Below are 17766 nucleotides of genomic sequence, written 5' to 3' on the forward strand. Positions count from 1 at the left end.
CAAACACTAGAGTTGGCATCAGAATTTGCGCCATTAGTAAAGTTTTAGTAGTCATTATTTGTGAAGAAAAACCTCCAGGTCAAATGAAGAGACCTGTGAGGTTTGGATCGCTATGTACCCATGTAGAAGAGACCTGTGAGGTTTGGATCGCTATGTACCCATGTAGAAGAGACCTGTGAGGTTTGGAAAGCTCTGCACATGTGTAGAAGAGACCTGTGAGGTTTGGATCGCTATGTACCCATGTAGAAGAGACCTGTGAGGTTTGGAAAGCTCTGCACATGTGTAGAAGAGACCTGTGAGGTTTGGAAAGCTCTGCACATGTGTAGAAGAGACCCGTGAGGTTTGGAAAGCTCTGCACATGTGTAGAAGAGACCTGTGAGGTTTGGAAAGCTCTGTACATGTGTAGAAGAGACCTGTGAGGTTTGGAAAGCTCTGCACATGTGTAGAAGAGACCTGTGAGGTTTGGAAAGCTCTGTACATGTGTAGAAGAGACCTGTGAGGTTTGGAAAGCTCTGTACGTGTGTAGAAGAGACCTGTGAGGTTTGGAAAGCTATGTACATGTGTAGAAGAGATGTGAGGTTTGGAAATCTATAAACATACTTTCACAACCATCACATCTATTATGAGCTCTCTTGCTGCTCAATCAAAAGTTATCACAACCTACACTTCTCCAAGACCAATACAGCTGCTGTAGTTGGACGTCTGTACTACAAAGACCAATACAAGACATGGGTGAGGTATTCTCTCTTGTAACTTCCCTTCTCTTTCCAGGTGTTTTATTTGGGCTTAAGGCAGGCTCCTTCAATCCCGACCCAGATGTTCCTGGACTGTATCACCCGCTGTCCGACTCTCCTGCCCCTAAAGATCACGAAATCCAGGAGGTCTACCTGGTAGCTAAGCAGGGGAAGAGCCTGCGCTATCAGCTGTGGGAGTACTACTCCGTGAGCCACAGCAATCAGCAGCTAAAAAAGTTTGATCCCAAGAGAGCCAGCGATGGGAATGTATACGTCGTGCCTGAAGGGGGCGTAGAATCAGGGCTGTGCGGGCAGACAGTGCTGCTGCACCCCAGGGAGACTTAGGAGAAGGCCAGGGATGGTATCAGGGAAGGAATACATCTACTTTTTTGTTGTAGTGCTTCTACCATTGAACCACATACACACTGGTTATATCAGATGTCAGAAAACCAATGGTTAATCTGCAAATGTCACAGCATAGCACTGGGTTTATCAACGTGATTGAAAATAAATCCTACTGCTTTCAATTATAGGAATGAAAGGCATAGTGCCATTAGAATTACAGGAAAAAGGTTACAGGAAGTACCAGATTTTCCACCGTTAACTCCTAAAGTTATCTAAAAATAATAATCCACACTTACTGTATGAAGAACATCTTCAGTAAGAATAACGTGTGTGTGTGTGTGTGTGTGTGTGTGTGTGTGTGTGTGTGTGTGTGTGTGTGTGTGTGTGTGTGTGTGTGTGTGTGTGTGTGTGTGTGTGTGTGTGTGTGTGTGTGTGTGTGTGAGTGTGTGTGTGTGTGTGTGTGTATATATATATATATATAATTTAATTGGTGCTATAGGAAATGTTCTTCAAATACAAAAAGAAACGGTAGTGAAAGACTTATATTCGCTATATACAGAATTGACGTTTGATAACTATTATACAAATAAAGGCAGAATTATGCTGTAATTGTAGGAAAATTGTTCTAACCTTCTCAAATAGGACGTAACTAGAATTACGGTTTTAAACTCATGCAAAAATAAATTCATTGGAATATTTATATAAGCACTTTTAAAATAGAATTAAAGACCCAATGACATTCTAGCTATGGGAAAATCCTCGGACTTGTCAGGTAGGAATAAAAGCATTTTTACTGCAGGAAATACTGGCCAGGGCACTATTGATATAGATAAAGCACTTTCTCTCACGAGGAGGCAGGAGGCTTAGCGCAGCCATTCCCCTCTCCAGCTATTTCTAGTTATTGCTGTAGTATTTACTGTTTAAACAATACCACAGTCTATCCCGTAAATGTAAAGGCTTAAACAGGCTGTCGCTGCTGTACAATAAAACATTGATAATCTACTTGGGTGCTTAAAACGTGTATGTAACATGTTAAAAAACACCAAGGCTACTGTATGTCTTCCAGAAGTATAAATACAGTAAGTAGGTCACTTACACATGTAAAAATGGTTATCTACATTAGGCGTGTGCAAACTGGGGGGGGGGGGGGGAGCGGGGGAGGGGACAGTGCTTACAGAGGCCCCACGCTCTGACCCTAAAGCATTTAAATGACATGCCGGTGAGCGAGGCCTTTGTAAGTTCCCTTTCCTTGTCTCCGGCAGCTTCTGGTGACTGGTCCCCATGGCAACGCGCCATCAAATGACTCTGAGGTCACATGATGTAGTGAAGTCAGAGACAAGGTAAGGGGGGGAGGGGGGTGGGCGAGCAGGTAGGGGGGGTGCAGAGGAAAAAGTTTGTGCACCCCCGATCTACATATATGAATTAAGTAGAAATAGCCGTTAGTCCAGATTTTATATATATATATATAGCCAATCAGTTGCGAGTGGTATGTACATAAACCCCAGGTAGGGACAGGTATGAGATAGTAGCCCCTGACAAAGCCACATTGGAGAAACGCGTAGGGCGGTTCACAAGCAGAGAGAGAGACGAGCTGGCAAGCTGATCTTCCATCACGGAGCCGGAGCAGGGAGTTTCCAATAACGGAGAGAAGATCTCGCGAGAGCAGAGGTCGCCTGACGCGGAAGTGACTGCGTGAGTTTGCTGTACTCAGATCCGGCGTCGATCCACCACTGAGTGTGAGAGAGTCGTATGTGAAACTCTCACATGCTTTTTTACGACTCACAAAGTGTGAGTTGAATACTTATTTAGGTTCTTTACCAATTTTTAAATAAAAGGTTTTACACTATTGTTCCCCTTTTTTCCCTACCTTATCCCTGTGTGGGATCCGTCTGCAAGAATCTATACATACAGGCACACCGCGACTGCTGTGAGGCGGAATCCATACATACAGGCACACCGCGACTGCTGTGAGGCGGAATCTATACATACAGGCACACCGCGACTGCTGTGAGGCGGAATCTATACATACAGGCACACCGCGACTGCTGTGAGGCGGAATCTATACATACAGGCACACCGCGACTGCTGTGAGGCGGAATCTATACATACAGGCACACCGCGACTGCTGTGAGGCGGAATCTATACATACAGGCACACCGCGACTGCTGGGAGGCGGAATCTATACATACAGGCACACCGCGACTGCTGGGAGGCGGAATCTATACATACAGGCATACCGCGACTGCTGTGAGGCGGAATCTATACATACAGGCACACCGCGACTGCTGGGAGGCGGAATCTATACATACAGGCACACCGCGACTGCTGTGAGGCGGAATCTATACATACAGGCACACCGCGACTGCTGTGAGGCGGAATCTATACATACGGGCACACCGCGACTGCTGTGAGGCGGAATCTATACATACGGGCACACCGCGACTGCTGTGAGGCGGAATCTATACATACAGGCATACCGCGACTGCTGTGAGGCGGAATCTATACATACAGGCATACCGCGACTGCTGTGAGGCGGAATCTATACATACAGGCATACCGCGACTGCTGTGAGGCGGAATCTATACATACAGGCATACCGCGACTGCTGTGAGGCGGAATCCATACATACAGGCACACCGCGACTGCTGGGAGGCGGAATCTATACATACAGGCACACCGCGACTGCTGTGAGGCGGAATCCATACATACAGGCACACCGCGACTGCTGTGAGGCGGAATCTATACATACAGGCACACCGCGACTGCTGTGAGGCGGAATCCATACATACAGGCACACCGCGACTGCTGTGAGGCGGAATCCATACATACAGGCACACCGCGACTGCTGTGAGGCGGAATCTATACATACAGGCACACCGCGACTGCTGTGAGGCGGAATCTATACATACAGGCATACCGCGACTGCTGTGAGGCGGAATCTATACATACAGGCACACCGCGACTGCTGTGAGGCGGAATCTATACATACAGGCATACTGCGACTGCTGTGAGGCGGAATCTATACATACAGGCATACCGCGACTGCTGTGAGGCGGAATCTATACATACAGGCACACCGCGACTGCTGGGAGGCGGAATCCATACATACAGGCACACCGCGACTGCTGTGAGGCGGAATCTATACATACAGGCACACCGCGACTGCTGGGAGGCGGAATCTATACATACAGGCACACCGCGACTGCTGTGAGGCGGAATCTATACATACAGGCACACCGCGACTGCTGGGAGGCGGAATCTATACATACAGGCACACCGCGACTGCTGGGAGGCGGAATCTATACATACAGGCACACCGCGACTGCTGTGAGGCGGAATCTATACATACAGGCACACCGCGACTGCTGTGAGGCGGAATCTATACATACAGGCACACCGCGACTGCTGTGAGGCGGAATCTATACATACAGGCACACCGCGACTGCTGGGAGGCGGAATCCATACATACAGGCACACCGCGACTGCTGTGAGGCGGAATCCATACATACAGGCACACCGCGACTGCTGTGAGGCGGAATCCATACATACAGGCACACCGCGACTGCTGTGAGGCGGAATCTATACATACAGGCACACCGCGACTGCTGTGAGGCGGAATCTATACATACAGGCACACCGCGACTGCTGTGAGGCGGAATCTATACATACAGGCACACCGCGACTGCTGTGAGGCGGAATCTATACATACAGGCACACCGCGACTGCTGTGAGGCGGAATCTATACATACAGGCACACCGCGACTGCTGTGAGGCGGAATCTATACATACAGGCATACCGCGACTGCTGTGAGGCGGAATCTATACATACAGGCACACCGCGACTGCTGTGAGGCGGAATCCATACATACAGGCACACCGCGACTGCTGGGAGGCGGAATCTATACATACAGGCACACCGCGACTGCTGTGAGGCGGAATCCATACATACAGGCACACCGCGACTGCTGTGAGGCGGAATCTATACATACAGGCACACCGCGACTGCTGGGAGGCGGAATCTATACATACAGGCACACCGCGACTGCTGGGAGGCGGAATCTATACATACAGGCACACCGCGACTGCTGGGAGGCGGAATCTATACATACAGGCACACCGCGACTGCTGTGAGGCGGAATCTATACATACAGGCACACCGCGACTGCTGTGAGGCGGAATCTATACATACAGGCACACCGCGACTGCTGTGAGGCGGAATCCATACATACAGGCACACCGCGACTGCTGTGAGGCGGAATCCATACATACAGGCACACCGCGACTGCTGTGAGGCGGAATCCATACATACAGGCACACCGCGACTGCTGTGAGGCGGAATCTATACATACAGGCACACCGCGACTGCTGGGAGGCGGAATCTATACATACAGGCACACCGCGACTGCTGTGAGACGGAATCTATACATACAGGCACACCGCGACTGCTGGGAGGCGGAATCTATACATACAGGCACACCGCGACTGCTGTGAGGCGGAATCCATACATACAGGCACACCGCGACTGCTGCGAGGCGGAATCTATACATACAGGCACACCGCGACTGCTGTGAGGCGGAATCTATACATACAGGCACACCGCGACTGCTGTGAGGCGGAATCTATACATACAGGCACACCGCGACTGCTGTGAGGCGGAATCCATACATACAGACACACCACGACTGCTGTGAGGCGGAATCTATACATACAGTCACACCGCGACTGCTGTGAAGCGGAATCCATACATACAGGCACACCGCGACTGCTGGGAGGCGGAATCTATACATACAGGCACACCGCGACTGCTGTGAGGCGGAATCAATACATACAGGCACACCGCGACTGCTGTGAGGCGGAATCTATACATACAGGCACACCGCGACTGCTGTGAGGCGGAATCCATACATACAGGCACACCGCGACTGCTGTGAGGCGGAATCTATACATACAGGCACACCGCGACTGCTGTGAGGCGGAATCTATACATACAGGCACACCGCGACTGCTGTGAGGCGGAATCCATACATACAGGCACACCGCGACTGCTGTGAGGCGGAATCTATACATACAGGCACACCGCGACTGCTGTGAGGCTTAATCCATACATACAGGCACACCGCGACTGCTGTGAGGCGGAATCCATACATACAGGCACACTGCGACTGCTGTGAGGCGGAATCCATACATACAGGCACACCGCGACTGCTGTGAGGCGGAATCTATACATACAGGCACACCGCGACTGCTGTGAGGCGGAATCCATACATACAGGCACACCGCGACTGCTGTGAGGCGGAATCCATACATACAGGCACACCGCGACTGCTGTGAGGCGGCATCTATACATACAGGCACACCGCGACTGCTGTGAGGCGGAATCCATACATACAGGCACACCGCGACTGCTGTGAGGCGGAATCCATACATACAGGCACACCGCGACTGCTGTGAGGCGGAATCCATACATACAGGCACACCGCGACTGCTGTGAGGCGGAATCTATACATACAGGCACACCGCGACTGCTGTGAGGCGGAATCTATACATACAGGCACACCGCGACTGCTGTGAGGCGGAATCTATACATACAGGCACACCGCGACTGCTGTGAGGCGGAATCCATACATACAGGCACACCGCGACTGCTGTGAGGCGGAATCCATACATACAGGCACACCGCGACTGCTGTGAGGCGGAATCCATACATACAGGCACACCGCGACTGCTGTGAGGCGGAATCTATACATACGGGCACACCGCGACTGCTGTGAGGCGGAATCTATACATACAGGCACACCGCGACTGCTGTGAGACGGAATCTATACATACAGGCACACCGCGACTGCTGTGAGGCGGAATCCATACATACAGGCACACCGCGACTGCTGTGAGGCGGAATCTATACATACAGGCACATCGCGACTGCTGTGAGGCGGAATCTATACATACAGGCACACCGCGACTGCTGTGAGGCGGAATCTATACATACAGGCACACCGCGACTGCTGTGAGGCGGAATCTATACATACAGGCACACCGCGACTGCTGTGAGGCGGAATCTATACATACAGGCACATCGCGACTGCTGTGAGGCGGAATCTATACATACAGGCACACCGCGACTGCTGTGAGGCGGAATCTATACATACAGGTACACCGCCACTGCTGTGAGGCGGAATCTATACATACAGGCACACCGCGACTGCTGGGAGGCGGAATCCATACATACAGGCACACCGCGACTGCTGGGAGGCGGAATCCATACATACAGGCACACCGCGACTGCTGTGAGGCGGAATCCATACATACAGGCACACCGCGACTGCTGTGAGGCGGAATCTATACATACAGGCACACCGCGACTGCTGTGAGGCGGAATCTATACATACAGGCACACCGCGACTGCTGTGAGGCGGAATCTATACATACAGGCACACCGCGACTGCTGTGAGGCGGAATCTATACATACAGGCACACCGCGACTGCTGTGAGGCGGAATCTATACATACAGGCACATCGCGACTGCTGTGAGGCGGAATCTATACATACAGGCACACCGCGACTGCTGGGAGGCGGAATCTATACATACAGGCACACCGCGACTGCTGTGAGGCGGAATCTATACATACGGGCACACCGCGACTGCTGTGAGGCGGAATCTATACATACAGGCACACCGCGACTGCTGTGAGGCGGAATCTATACATACAGGCACACCGCGACTGCTGTGAGGCGGAATCTATACATACAGGCACATCGCGACTGCTGTGAGGCGGAATCTATACATACAGGCACACCGCGACTGCTGTGAGGCGGAATCTATACATACAGGTACACCGCCACTGCTGTGAGGCGGAATCTATACATACAGGCACACCGCGACTGCTGGGAGGCGGAATCCATACATACAGGCACACCGCGACTGCTGGGAGGCGGAATCCATACATACAGGCACACCGCGACTGCTGTGAGGCGGAATCCATACATACAGGCACACCGCGACTGCTGTGAGGCGGAATCTATACATACAGGCACACCGCGACTGCTGTGAGGCGGAATCTATACATACAGGCACACCGCGACTGCTGTGAGGCGGAATCTATACATACAGGCACATCGCGACTGCTGTGAGGCGGAATCTATACATACAGGCACACCGCGACTGCTGTGAGGCGGAATCTATACATACAGGCACACCGCCACTGCTGTGAGGCGGAATCTATACATACAGGCACACCGCCACTGCTGGGAGGCGGAATCCATACATACAGGCATACCGCGACTGCTGGGAGGCGGAATCCATACATACAGGCACACCGCGACTGCTGGGAGGCGGAATCCATACATACAGGCACACCGCGACTGCTGTGAGGCACTGTGACAACAGTTGCTTGGAAGTGCAGAGTCCCTGGCAGAAATATAAGAAATCACCAAGCTGAGCTCCTGATCCCAGAGTGGATAAAAAGCTGACACTGATCAAACTCACTGTACTGTAAGTGCATATCTCACCAAAATTGTTATTCTGCTTATTGGACATACTACCCTATGATTGTTCTTTTTCTCTTTTTTTCTCTCTTTCCCTGGTCTTTTTGCACCTAGGAGAGATATATAGATATATAAATATATATATATATAAATAAAACACACACCCCCCGTGTATAGTAAATTCACAAAAATATGTAATATACCCAGATATACACACACTGAACTGTACATATACAAACACATGTCTATACTTTTACACATCAAACAGCTACTCAAAATCAGTTGAAAGGCTTGAGCTTAAACCAATGAAAGCAGAGAACACAGCACACCTTTACCATTACAATGCACTGCCGGTTACATGGACAGGTATTAGGTACAGTGCAAGCAGAGCAAGACTAGAAAGGCCGCAACAATTAGGATCTGTGACTTCCTGGATATTAACATGCTGCTTTTTGCTTCAAAGTCTTGCACACGGCAGTGAAAACTTCCACACACGCTCAAAAACAAGGTTAAAACATGACATCTTTAAGGCTTATTTTATTTTAAAAAAGGGTGATCCAATACTTTTACAGGAACGGTGCAAATTCTCATTTCCATTTTAAGGTAAAGGCAAAAAACTTGGAACAGTGGAAAATTTCCCATCCATATATTCTGTTCTGCTACAAAATACCCAAACAGTGGAACATCTAGTGATGTGGAGATTCATATTACACACATACACCCCACTTCTTTTAGTGGCAGCGGGGGGCAAAGTGCAGAGCCTCCCCCCCTCCCCCATCCAGAGGTCTTACATGCAGCGTCACAGGATTCTCTGGCATGGAAAGGGTTAAGGGCCTGGCCACATGCCCCAGGAACACATCTGTCCCTATGGCCCGTTTTCTATATGCTGCGACGGCATCTCTTCCCCCAGCCGGAGATTTTAACCCCCCTCGTTGAATGGAGCGGACCTCTTCTCCAGCACAGCTTTTCAACATATCGAATAGAGGCCTAAAACCACCCCCCCCCCCGGTTGCCTTCTTTACCTGTGAGCTAATCAGCAACTCTGATATCAGTGAAGGGCTACAGCACGGGCGGCCGACTCCAGTCCTCAAGGGCCACCAACAGGTCAGGTTTTCAGGATATCCCTGCTGCAGCACAGGTGGCTCAGTCATTGACTGCTGCCGCAGGGATATCCTGAACACCAGACCTGTTGGTGGCCCTTGAGGACTGGAGTCGGCCGCCCGTGCTCTACAGTGTGTGGAACATATGCGGGAACAGCACAGTCACCAGCTGGAGATCACAGATACAAAGACACTGCTTCCCCCCACGCAACAAGAACCGACTCCCAGCAATAACATTCCCAATGAAGGACGATCACAGAGCATCGCGGTAACGTGCCCATTCATCTCTGGCAACAAGATTGCCGATAGCCTTCTTTTTTCCCAGCATGGTGGGAAGAAAAATTAATTCATTAACAGGGAAAATGATCTGCACCATTAGGCCAGGTCCCCGCTGGCTACTGCAGCGCCTGCTGTGGCAGACGCTGCAGGGACAGGAGCCGCCCCACAATGGGGCCGGGCCCGCTGCTGGGGGGGGGGGGGGGGAAGCCGCTGCGCCGACAAACTCCTGCTCTCAAGAAAATTGAGATCAGGAGTCGTGATGGAGCGCTAGGCCACGCCCCCCGGCGGTTCAGCCAATGAGGGCGAACCTGCCAAGTGACATCACAGCCGCGTCACCCCCGCCACCCCCCCCTGCAGACCGGGAGACTCTGCTACATGCGCCGCCAGCCTCGCAGACTCGCGCAGCGCAGGCAGCGGGGCCGTAGCCTGAAGTGTTGTAAACAAAAGAAAAACTTGAGTGGATTTACCTCGTTTTTTACATTTATTTCCCTAGGTTTGAAGCAGGGGGTCTCTGGCGCTGAACTGCTTTGATCTCAGCTCCCGGGACCCGTGCTTCCTGAGATACATGCATCGGAAGGGGATGCCGGTAGCAGCTCCGGCTGGACACAGAAAACGTCTGTTTAACAGGTCCCACGGGCCAATAGCAAGCCGCAGCGCTGTTATGTGGCTCCCTATTGGCCGGCATCACCTTCAGATGCAAGTATCTCAGGAAGCAGGTGTCCCCAGAACCGAAATGAACGCAGTTCTGCTCTGGAGACCCCCTGCTTCCCACATAGTGGGCAAATGAAAACATTTTTTAAATGCAAAGCCCCTTTAAAGTACAAGTGCAGCCAGATCGCTGCCCTCCTGCGTTCCAGAGGTGGCACGATCCAAAGTATGAGGAGAATAGGGAAGATTCATTTTTTCAACTTCTGACCGTATAATTTAAGGAAACAGTTGAGCGCACATGATGTTGCAATTGTAAACATAACTTTATACTTGTTACGGCAAACACAGTCAGGTATGTATCTTCCAATAAACCAGTTTCATATCTTCCATCTATTCTCACCAGCAAGTGCGGACACGATAAAAAGGATCAAATATGCTTCATTCCTGTGTATAAAACAAGCAGAGAACCCCTACAATGCTTAAAATCGCTGTGATTCCCCCTTACCAGCCACACAGAACAGTTACACCATCTTACTGACGTCTGAGTTTTAATCGGATGAATGTATGAAACCAACTATAGATTATAATTAGATGTGACACAGACCGTGTCGGTCATACATAACAAGATAATCCAGTTATATTAACAACTCCTGCAACCGTTGAGTTGGCCTGAACATTTGTAATGGAGGGTGTTTGAAAACCAGTTATACAGTAAAAAACAAAGAACAAAAACACACTATTTGGCAGAATTATTAAAACAGTAATTCTGCCCCATTATGTACAAACTAGAATGATGGTCTTCAATGTGCTGCTAATATAAGGACATCTGTGTTTTAAAAGCCCTTTCATTAGCACCTCCTCCTGTAACGCTATATACATATTAATAAGGCAGCTGGTACAACATGGCCCTTTAAAAAAAAAAAATCTTTAAAAACTGTGCCAAATTTTTATATGTACACTAAATGCTTAAAAAGTCTGCGATTCAAATACAACTCACCATTTATATTTAAAATGCTTCTCTAGGGGCCTTAATAAAAATGTAAAACACACTTTAATATTTCATCATTCTAGAGGGGATGTTACTGGTGGTTGGAGTATGAAATATGAAAGGGCTAACACTAATGTATTCCAGGCTTTCTGCAGAATGTGGAACACAAACGGGAGAGGAGCTGCTGTGTTCTATTTGTACTGCAGACACTGAAGCAGCATTAAGGGGCAAGGCCATTCTGTATAGTCCTGAGCGGCTGAGCAGGCCGGCATTTATTACTTTAGCTCTTCTAGACAAGGTAACTCCTCAACACCACTAGAAGGTCTGACCGAGTAATGGGCGACTTTGTTCACAAGTGGTAGATCTTCCAGCATTCACCCAATGTGGTTTAGCGAGTTCAGATACTTTCAATGAGTGTGGATTTTGTAAATCTAACTTGTAATTTCCAATTTAAATTTAAAAAAAATGCTGGCAGTCTACAGCCCCCTATTTAATATGCTGTAAAGCGGCTTCTCACTGCTGGAGAAGAGCTCAGCTCCATTCAGATGGATGGGACGAGATTCTGCTCTTGTACAGGGAAGCGGATTCACAGCACATTTAATAAGGGCCTATAATGTTTGGTGTGAAGCAGACATTTCTGTATCACTGTCAACCAATCAGAAAACTGCTACCTGAGGGTGGCCAATAGGCGTCAAGCCTACATCAAAGCTTATTTCTGATTGGTGGCACCCTCCCTTCCTGATTGGTGGCACCCTCCCGTGGTGGACATCATAAAGCGGAAGAGGGAATTTGTGGAGTCCCCCATTGATTTATCTGTTACACATTCTCTTTGGTTCAGAAGTAAAGACAACCTTACATCCCCAAGCCAAAGACTTTTCCCCTCATTAAAATAGACCGTGGCTTAAAAAAAAAAAAATATATATATATATATATATATATATATATATATATAATATACAGATAAAACCAGCTTTTTGTATCTAAAGTTCCATTAACCAAAAAATAATATATATAAAAAAATGGAGCAAAACCTATCCCCATGTAGCTTTAAAACCTATGTACAATACTTCCAGTGTTCTCTTTTTTAGGACTATACAAGCATAAATAAAATAATTATAAAACACCTTAAAAATACATTAGAAAATAATGATCATTCTTTAGATGGAATTCAATGAAAAAAATTGAATATCCATGGAAGGCCACTTGTGATTTGGTGTATGCTACCAGCTTCTCTGTAGGGTCCCGTTATGGGCGCTAAAATCCATGTGAAGGAAACTTGGCAGAACGGGGGACGGAGAGGGTGAGCGTCTTCCCGTGTGCATTTTGTTGCAATGCATGGTGGGAGTGTAGACAACGCATCAAAGTCTTTCAGTTCTCTTTAGGTCAACACAGGACTTTGCACGTGATCTCGTATCCCCCACGGTCAGTCTCACACCATGTCAGTGAATATGTGGATGAGGTTGTCCAGCCCCCATAGGTAGCCATCCTCCCGGTTCCCCTCCACCCATGGCGTCCGGTGGTTTAGTGTCTGCTTGCATGGGAGTCGCACGGTTTTCCCGAAGTCGATCATCCACACTTTAGCCAGTTCAGACGAGTCATGAACGAAGAGGAGGGAGCTTCCGACAACCTGGGGAGAGGTCATGAGCATGAGTCAATATCCTGCCAAGACGTTGGTAACTGACCCTTGTCAGCAGCTCTGGGGCAGCGGAATAAATAATGGGCAACCAACCACCGACATACTGCATTGGAAAATAGTTTGGAAAGTAGCACTCAACTAATCCTTAATTACAAGTAATCAGAACTTTAACTATTTTCTGGACTTTATGAAGATACAATAGAAATAAAAAAATAAGAACAATAATATTAATAAATCCAGGAATGTGCTGTTATGTTACAGGCCCCTTCAGTACAAAAAGGGTTCAAATGAAAGCAGAAGCATATTTTGCTTCCGCCGATCACGAACAAAAAAGCACTTATAATACGGTCAGTCTGTGCACACACGCACACAACCCAGATGAACACGCCAGTAAACCACAAAATTAAATTTATTACAAAAATGATTAAAAAAAACAAAACAAAAAAACACACACCTTAAAAACAAGCTACCGTTCCATAGAATCTCCCACAAATCCGTTCATGAAAAAGAACGCAATCATAGCGAAATATGGACCGCCCGAGATCTAATCACTACACACATAGTGCTGACAAAAGAATGTGTGTAGGAGATCTCGGGCGGTCTGTATTTCGCTATGATTGCGTGCTTTTTCATGGATGGATTTGTGGGAGATTATATGGAGATGTAGCTTGTTTGTTAATGTATTGATAATGTGTGTGCATCTTTATTTTTTGTAAAAGAATTATAATTCTATTTGGCGATATACCGGAGCGCTTATCCGGGTTCTTTTCTTTTCAGTACTACATTTACCTTTAGAACAGACACGGGGGTGCAAATTCTCAGGGTGGCAGCAAATAAGAAAAGAACAGACCGTTCCCAAATGGGTACAGTGATTCAGAATGTAGCCAATGTGTATATAGAGGCTGTGTGGTTACTTGCCACGTTTTATATAATCTTCCAACAATACCTCAGATCAGAACATAAGGAGAACAGGCGCAGTGCGATAGAACAGGGTGCGGAATCTTTCCCTGCCTGCTTGCCCCTCCCTCCTTCACCTTCTCTCCGGCATCAATTGACACCGTGGGGTCACGTGACGTCATGTTGCCATGCCAACGTGATGTCATATGACCCCGCGGCATCACGTGACGCCGCGTCGCCGAAGAGAAGGTAAGTGAAGCTGCACAGGCCTCACGCGATCCCCCGACATTAGTTTGAATGCGTTGGGGGAAGAGTGCGGGGCCTCTGCAACCGCCGCGCACCCCCCCCCCCATAACAATTTGGCCCCCCAGTTTGCGCACCGCTGCAATGGAAGATAATATAGTAGAACATATGAAGTATCCACAAAGCATCTACATACACACCTGAAAACGCTTCACAGTTTACATTTGACTGCATTGGCTACATTCTGAATCACCCCGCCCATGTGGGATCGTATTGCAGGGGTGCTCAGCTCCAGACCACCCAAGTAGTCAGGTTTTCAGGGTATCCCTGCTTCAGAAACAGTGAGGTGCACTATCAATGCAGACATCCAAGGGGAAATAACAAAGGGACGTGCGCTCCAATAAAAATGTATATTTAATCAGTACAATTCATTTGTACACGGAAGCCCTGAGAATTTGCTGAACGGATGGTCAGACAACAATATGTGAATGAGTTTGTTGTGATTAATCCCCTATTTACTCGTTCTTATTATAAGCCTGGGAGAAGACTTGGATGACCAAATCCTGAACGCTGCTATTTCTGGACTCTGGATGTGAATTGGCCTGCATTGTATTTACTAATTGGATGGCTCCAGGCAGGCGTTAGCTTCCCTATACATGCCTTTATTTAGGGCGACTGCACTTCCTCGCAGGAACTTCTTGACGCAAGACCAGTAAATTCATCATATACATATACTGTACCTTTCATGTCTCCGAGCACCATACCCTTTCTGGACTATGTTTTATCCCTGCTTCAGCAAATGTGGCTCAGAGGCATCTGATTGAGCCACCAGTGCTGAAGCTGCGATATCCTTAAAACCGGACCTGTTGGGGGGTCTTGAGGACGGGAGTTGAGCCCCCTGCGGTATTGCACTCATAGCCTGTGAGAATGTGCGCCCCATGTCTGTGCTGGAATTACTGTGGGGGCGCCTGGGGAAGTCTTTCAGCACAGCAGCATTCCGCACAAGGGTCGTATTGTACAGGGTTTTATTTCCTTGTGAAACTATTTTTATCATATAAACATGTGAGAAGCCACTTGCGCTTAATTCTTGATCACTATCTCTTATCTTTACCCTGTAGCACCTTTTTATTTGAGCCTAATACGTCTAGCTTATGGTATCATATCAATTCAGAAGTTCATTTTGAGCAGTATAATTGTATTTTTGTGAGTATGTATATATATTATGTATATATATTTGTATTCATAATGTTAAATAAATTGTTAAATAAATGTTTTTTTTATAATTCGAGAGAGAGAGCGAGAGCGAGAGAGACAGAGATTTATTCTTTTAGAGAGAGGTGAACACACAGAAACGCATAGATATATTTTTTTCTTCAAATGTATACACACACACACACAATTGGAAACAGTGCAGTAAATGTAAAAAGTGATAGGGGAGCCCCTGCTGCTGCCTCATTAAGTTGATATGAACGGTGAACGGTGCTTTGGGTAAACAATGAATAGGTAGAGAGGATAGAGAAGAACCCAGTGTAGCTCTCGAGTTCACCCTCTGGTGATTAGTGTATGATTTAAAATAAACTTTATTGATTCAACACATATATAAAATAATGGGTATTAAAATGACGTACTAGAGGTAGTGGGATCAAAATACTGACAGCCATAGGACTCGCAATCAATATGATAGGTGTCTCCTGTTGTGTATGATGTCACACAGGAAACACAATCCTTATATAAAACCTCAGTGAGGGTAAGGTAGGGTTAATTTGACAATGTACTGTATCATCAGATCACAAAAGGCGGTGTGCATAAACCATAAGTGGTAATGGTGTGACTGGTGATAGCTGGTGTACTAAAACAAATATATTGTGCACCAGTAGGTATCAATATGCAGTCTGGTAAAACTTCCTACATGTGTTATATATGTACACGCAGTGTTGTGTGGAGCTGGTCATAGGTAACCCCCAGGGGTTCACAGGATAGGCGTATGATACCCTATAGTGACCTCTGCAACATGTCACCATTAATACTAATAGATAATGTGCATAGAGTGAATTGGTGGGCACTCTGATATGGCCAGCTATACACACTGATAATCACTGCATGTGGGGAGGTGGAGGCTGTGTGCAGTGGTGATATGGCTTAATATCTGCTATTAAGCCATATCACCACTGCACACAGCCTCCACCTCCCCACATGCAGTGATTATCAGTGTGTAGAGCTGGCCATATCAGAGTGCCCACCAATTCACTCTATGCACATTATCTATTAGTATTAATGGTGACATGTTGCAGAGGTCACTATAGGGTATCATACGCCTATCCTGTGAACCCCTGGGGGCTACCTATGACCAGCTCCACACAACACTGCGTGTACATATATAACACATGTAGGAAGTTTTACCAGACTGCATATTGATACCTACTGGTGCACAATATATTTGTTTTAGTACACCAGCTATCACCAGTCACACCATTACCACTTATGGTTTATGCACACCGCCTTTTGTGATCTGATGATACAGTACATTGTCAAATTAACCCTACCTTACCCTCACTGAGGTTTTATATAAGGATTGTGTTTCCTGTGTGACATCATACACAACAGGAGACACCTATCATATTGATTGCGAGTCCTATGGCTGTCAGTATTTTGATCCCACTACCTCTAGTACGTCATTTTAATACCCATTATTTTATATATGTGTTGAATCAATAAAGTTTATTTTAAATCATACACTAATCACCAGAGGGTGAACTCGAGTGCTACACTGGGTTCTTCTCTATCCTCTCTACCCAGTAAATGTAAAAGACATTCATGAATAGAACTTATACCTCGTGCGACTTGAAGAACTCGGACTTTTCCAGCGCTGTGCGCAGATCTTTCAATCGCGTTATGTAGTTTTTCTATCAAATGAAACAAAGGAAAAATCCAAGCGTGAGGAAGACGCGTATGAGCAGCGCAGAACGCATCAGGTCATCGTCGCTTGCAAGAGAGGTCCTTTGTTTAAAGGAGTCTCCACCTTAAACCCCCTGCCAGAGCTTCATACATTACTCACCAAAATATTTTTATTCCCGTCTACAAAGTCCTCCAGCGCTCTCATAACCTGCTCCTTGAGTTTGGTTTTCTTAAAGTTCATGTTACACGTGCCATCTGCTTTCTGCAATGTGTAAGAGGAGGCTGTTACAGGTGCAGTCACACCTGGCAACATATATGGGACCTACAATATAGTGAAAGACCCCTCTGGTGTAGTTTTACCGTCTCTATTTTGGCATCAAGACTTGGTTAACTCCTTGGTTGCCACATTCTCTCCCTCTCCCATCCCCCCCCCCCCCCGCACCCCCCAAACATTTAAACAAAACTCGTATTTTTAGCACAAAAGCAGGGTACGGAATAACTTATTTTTGAAATGGC

At 47.4% G+C, this 17766-nt stretch overlaps 2 protein-coding genes across 5 annotated transcripts in view; one reads left to right on the forward strand and one right to left on the reverse strand.

The window, feature by feature from the left end:
* ACTMAP (actin maturation protease) overlaps positions 1-2927 on the forward strand; it is a 31633-nt gene extending 28706 nt beyond the window's left edge. For all 3 annotated transcript variants that reach the window (XM_075606950.1, XM_075606952.1, XM_075606951.1), the window contains exon 7: positions 772-2927. In XM_075606950.1, coding sequence (XP_075463065.1) covers positions 772-1079 — 308 coding nt within the window. In that variant the 3' untranslated portion in view covers positions 1080-2927. The remainder of the gene's footprint in view (positions 1-771) is intronic.
* Positions 2928-11122: 8195 nt separating this feature from the next.
* ITPKC (inositol-trisphosphate 3-kinase C) overlaps positions 11123-17766 on the reverse strand; it is a 101158-nt gene continuing 94514 nt past the window's right edge. For both annotated transcript variants that reach the window (XM_075606956.1, XM_075606955.1), the window contains exons 6-8: positions 17411-17512; positions 17187-17258; positions 11123-13206 (exon numbers count right to left, since the gene is read on the reverse strand). In XM_075606956.1, the coding sequence (XP_075463071.1) occupies positions 13009-13206; positions 17187-17258; positions 17411-17512 (372 nt within the window). In that variant the 3' untranslated portion in view covers positions 11123-13008. The remainder of the gene's footprint in view (positions 13207-17186; positions 17259-17410; positions 17513-17766) is intronic.

This window comes from Ascaphus truei, chromosome 7 (genome assembly GCF_040206685.1).
Source record: "Ascaphus truei isolate aAscTru1 chromosome 7, aAscTru1.hap1, whole genome shotgun sequence".
NCBI lineage: Eukaryota > Metazoa > Chordata > Amphibia > Anura > Ascaphidae > Ascaphus > Ascaphus truei.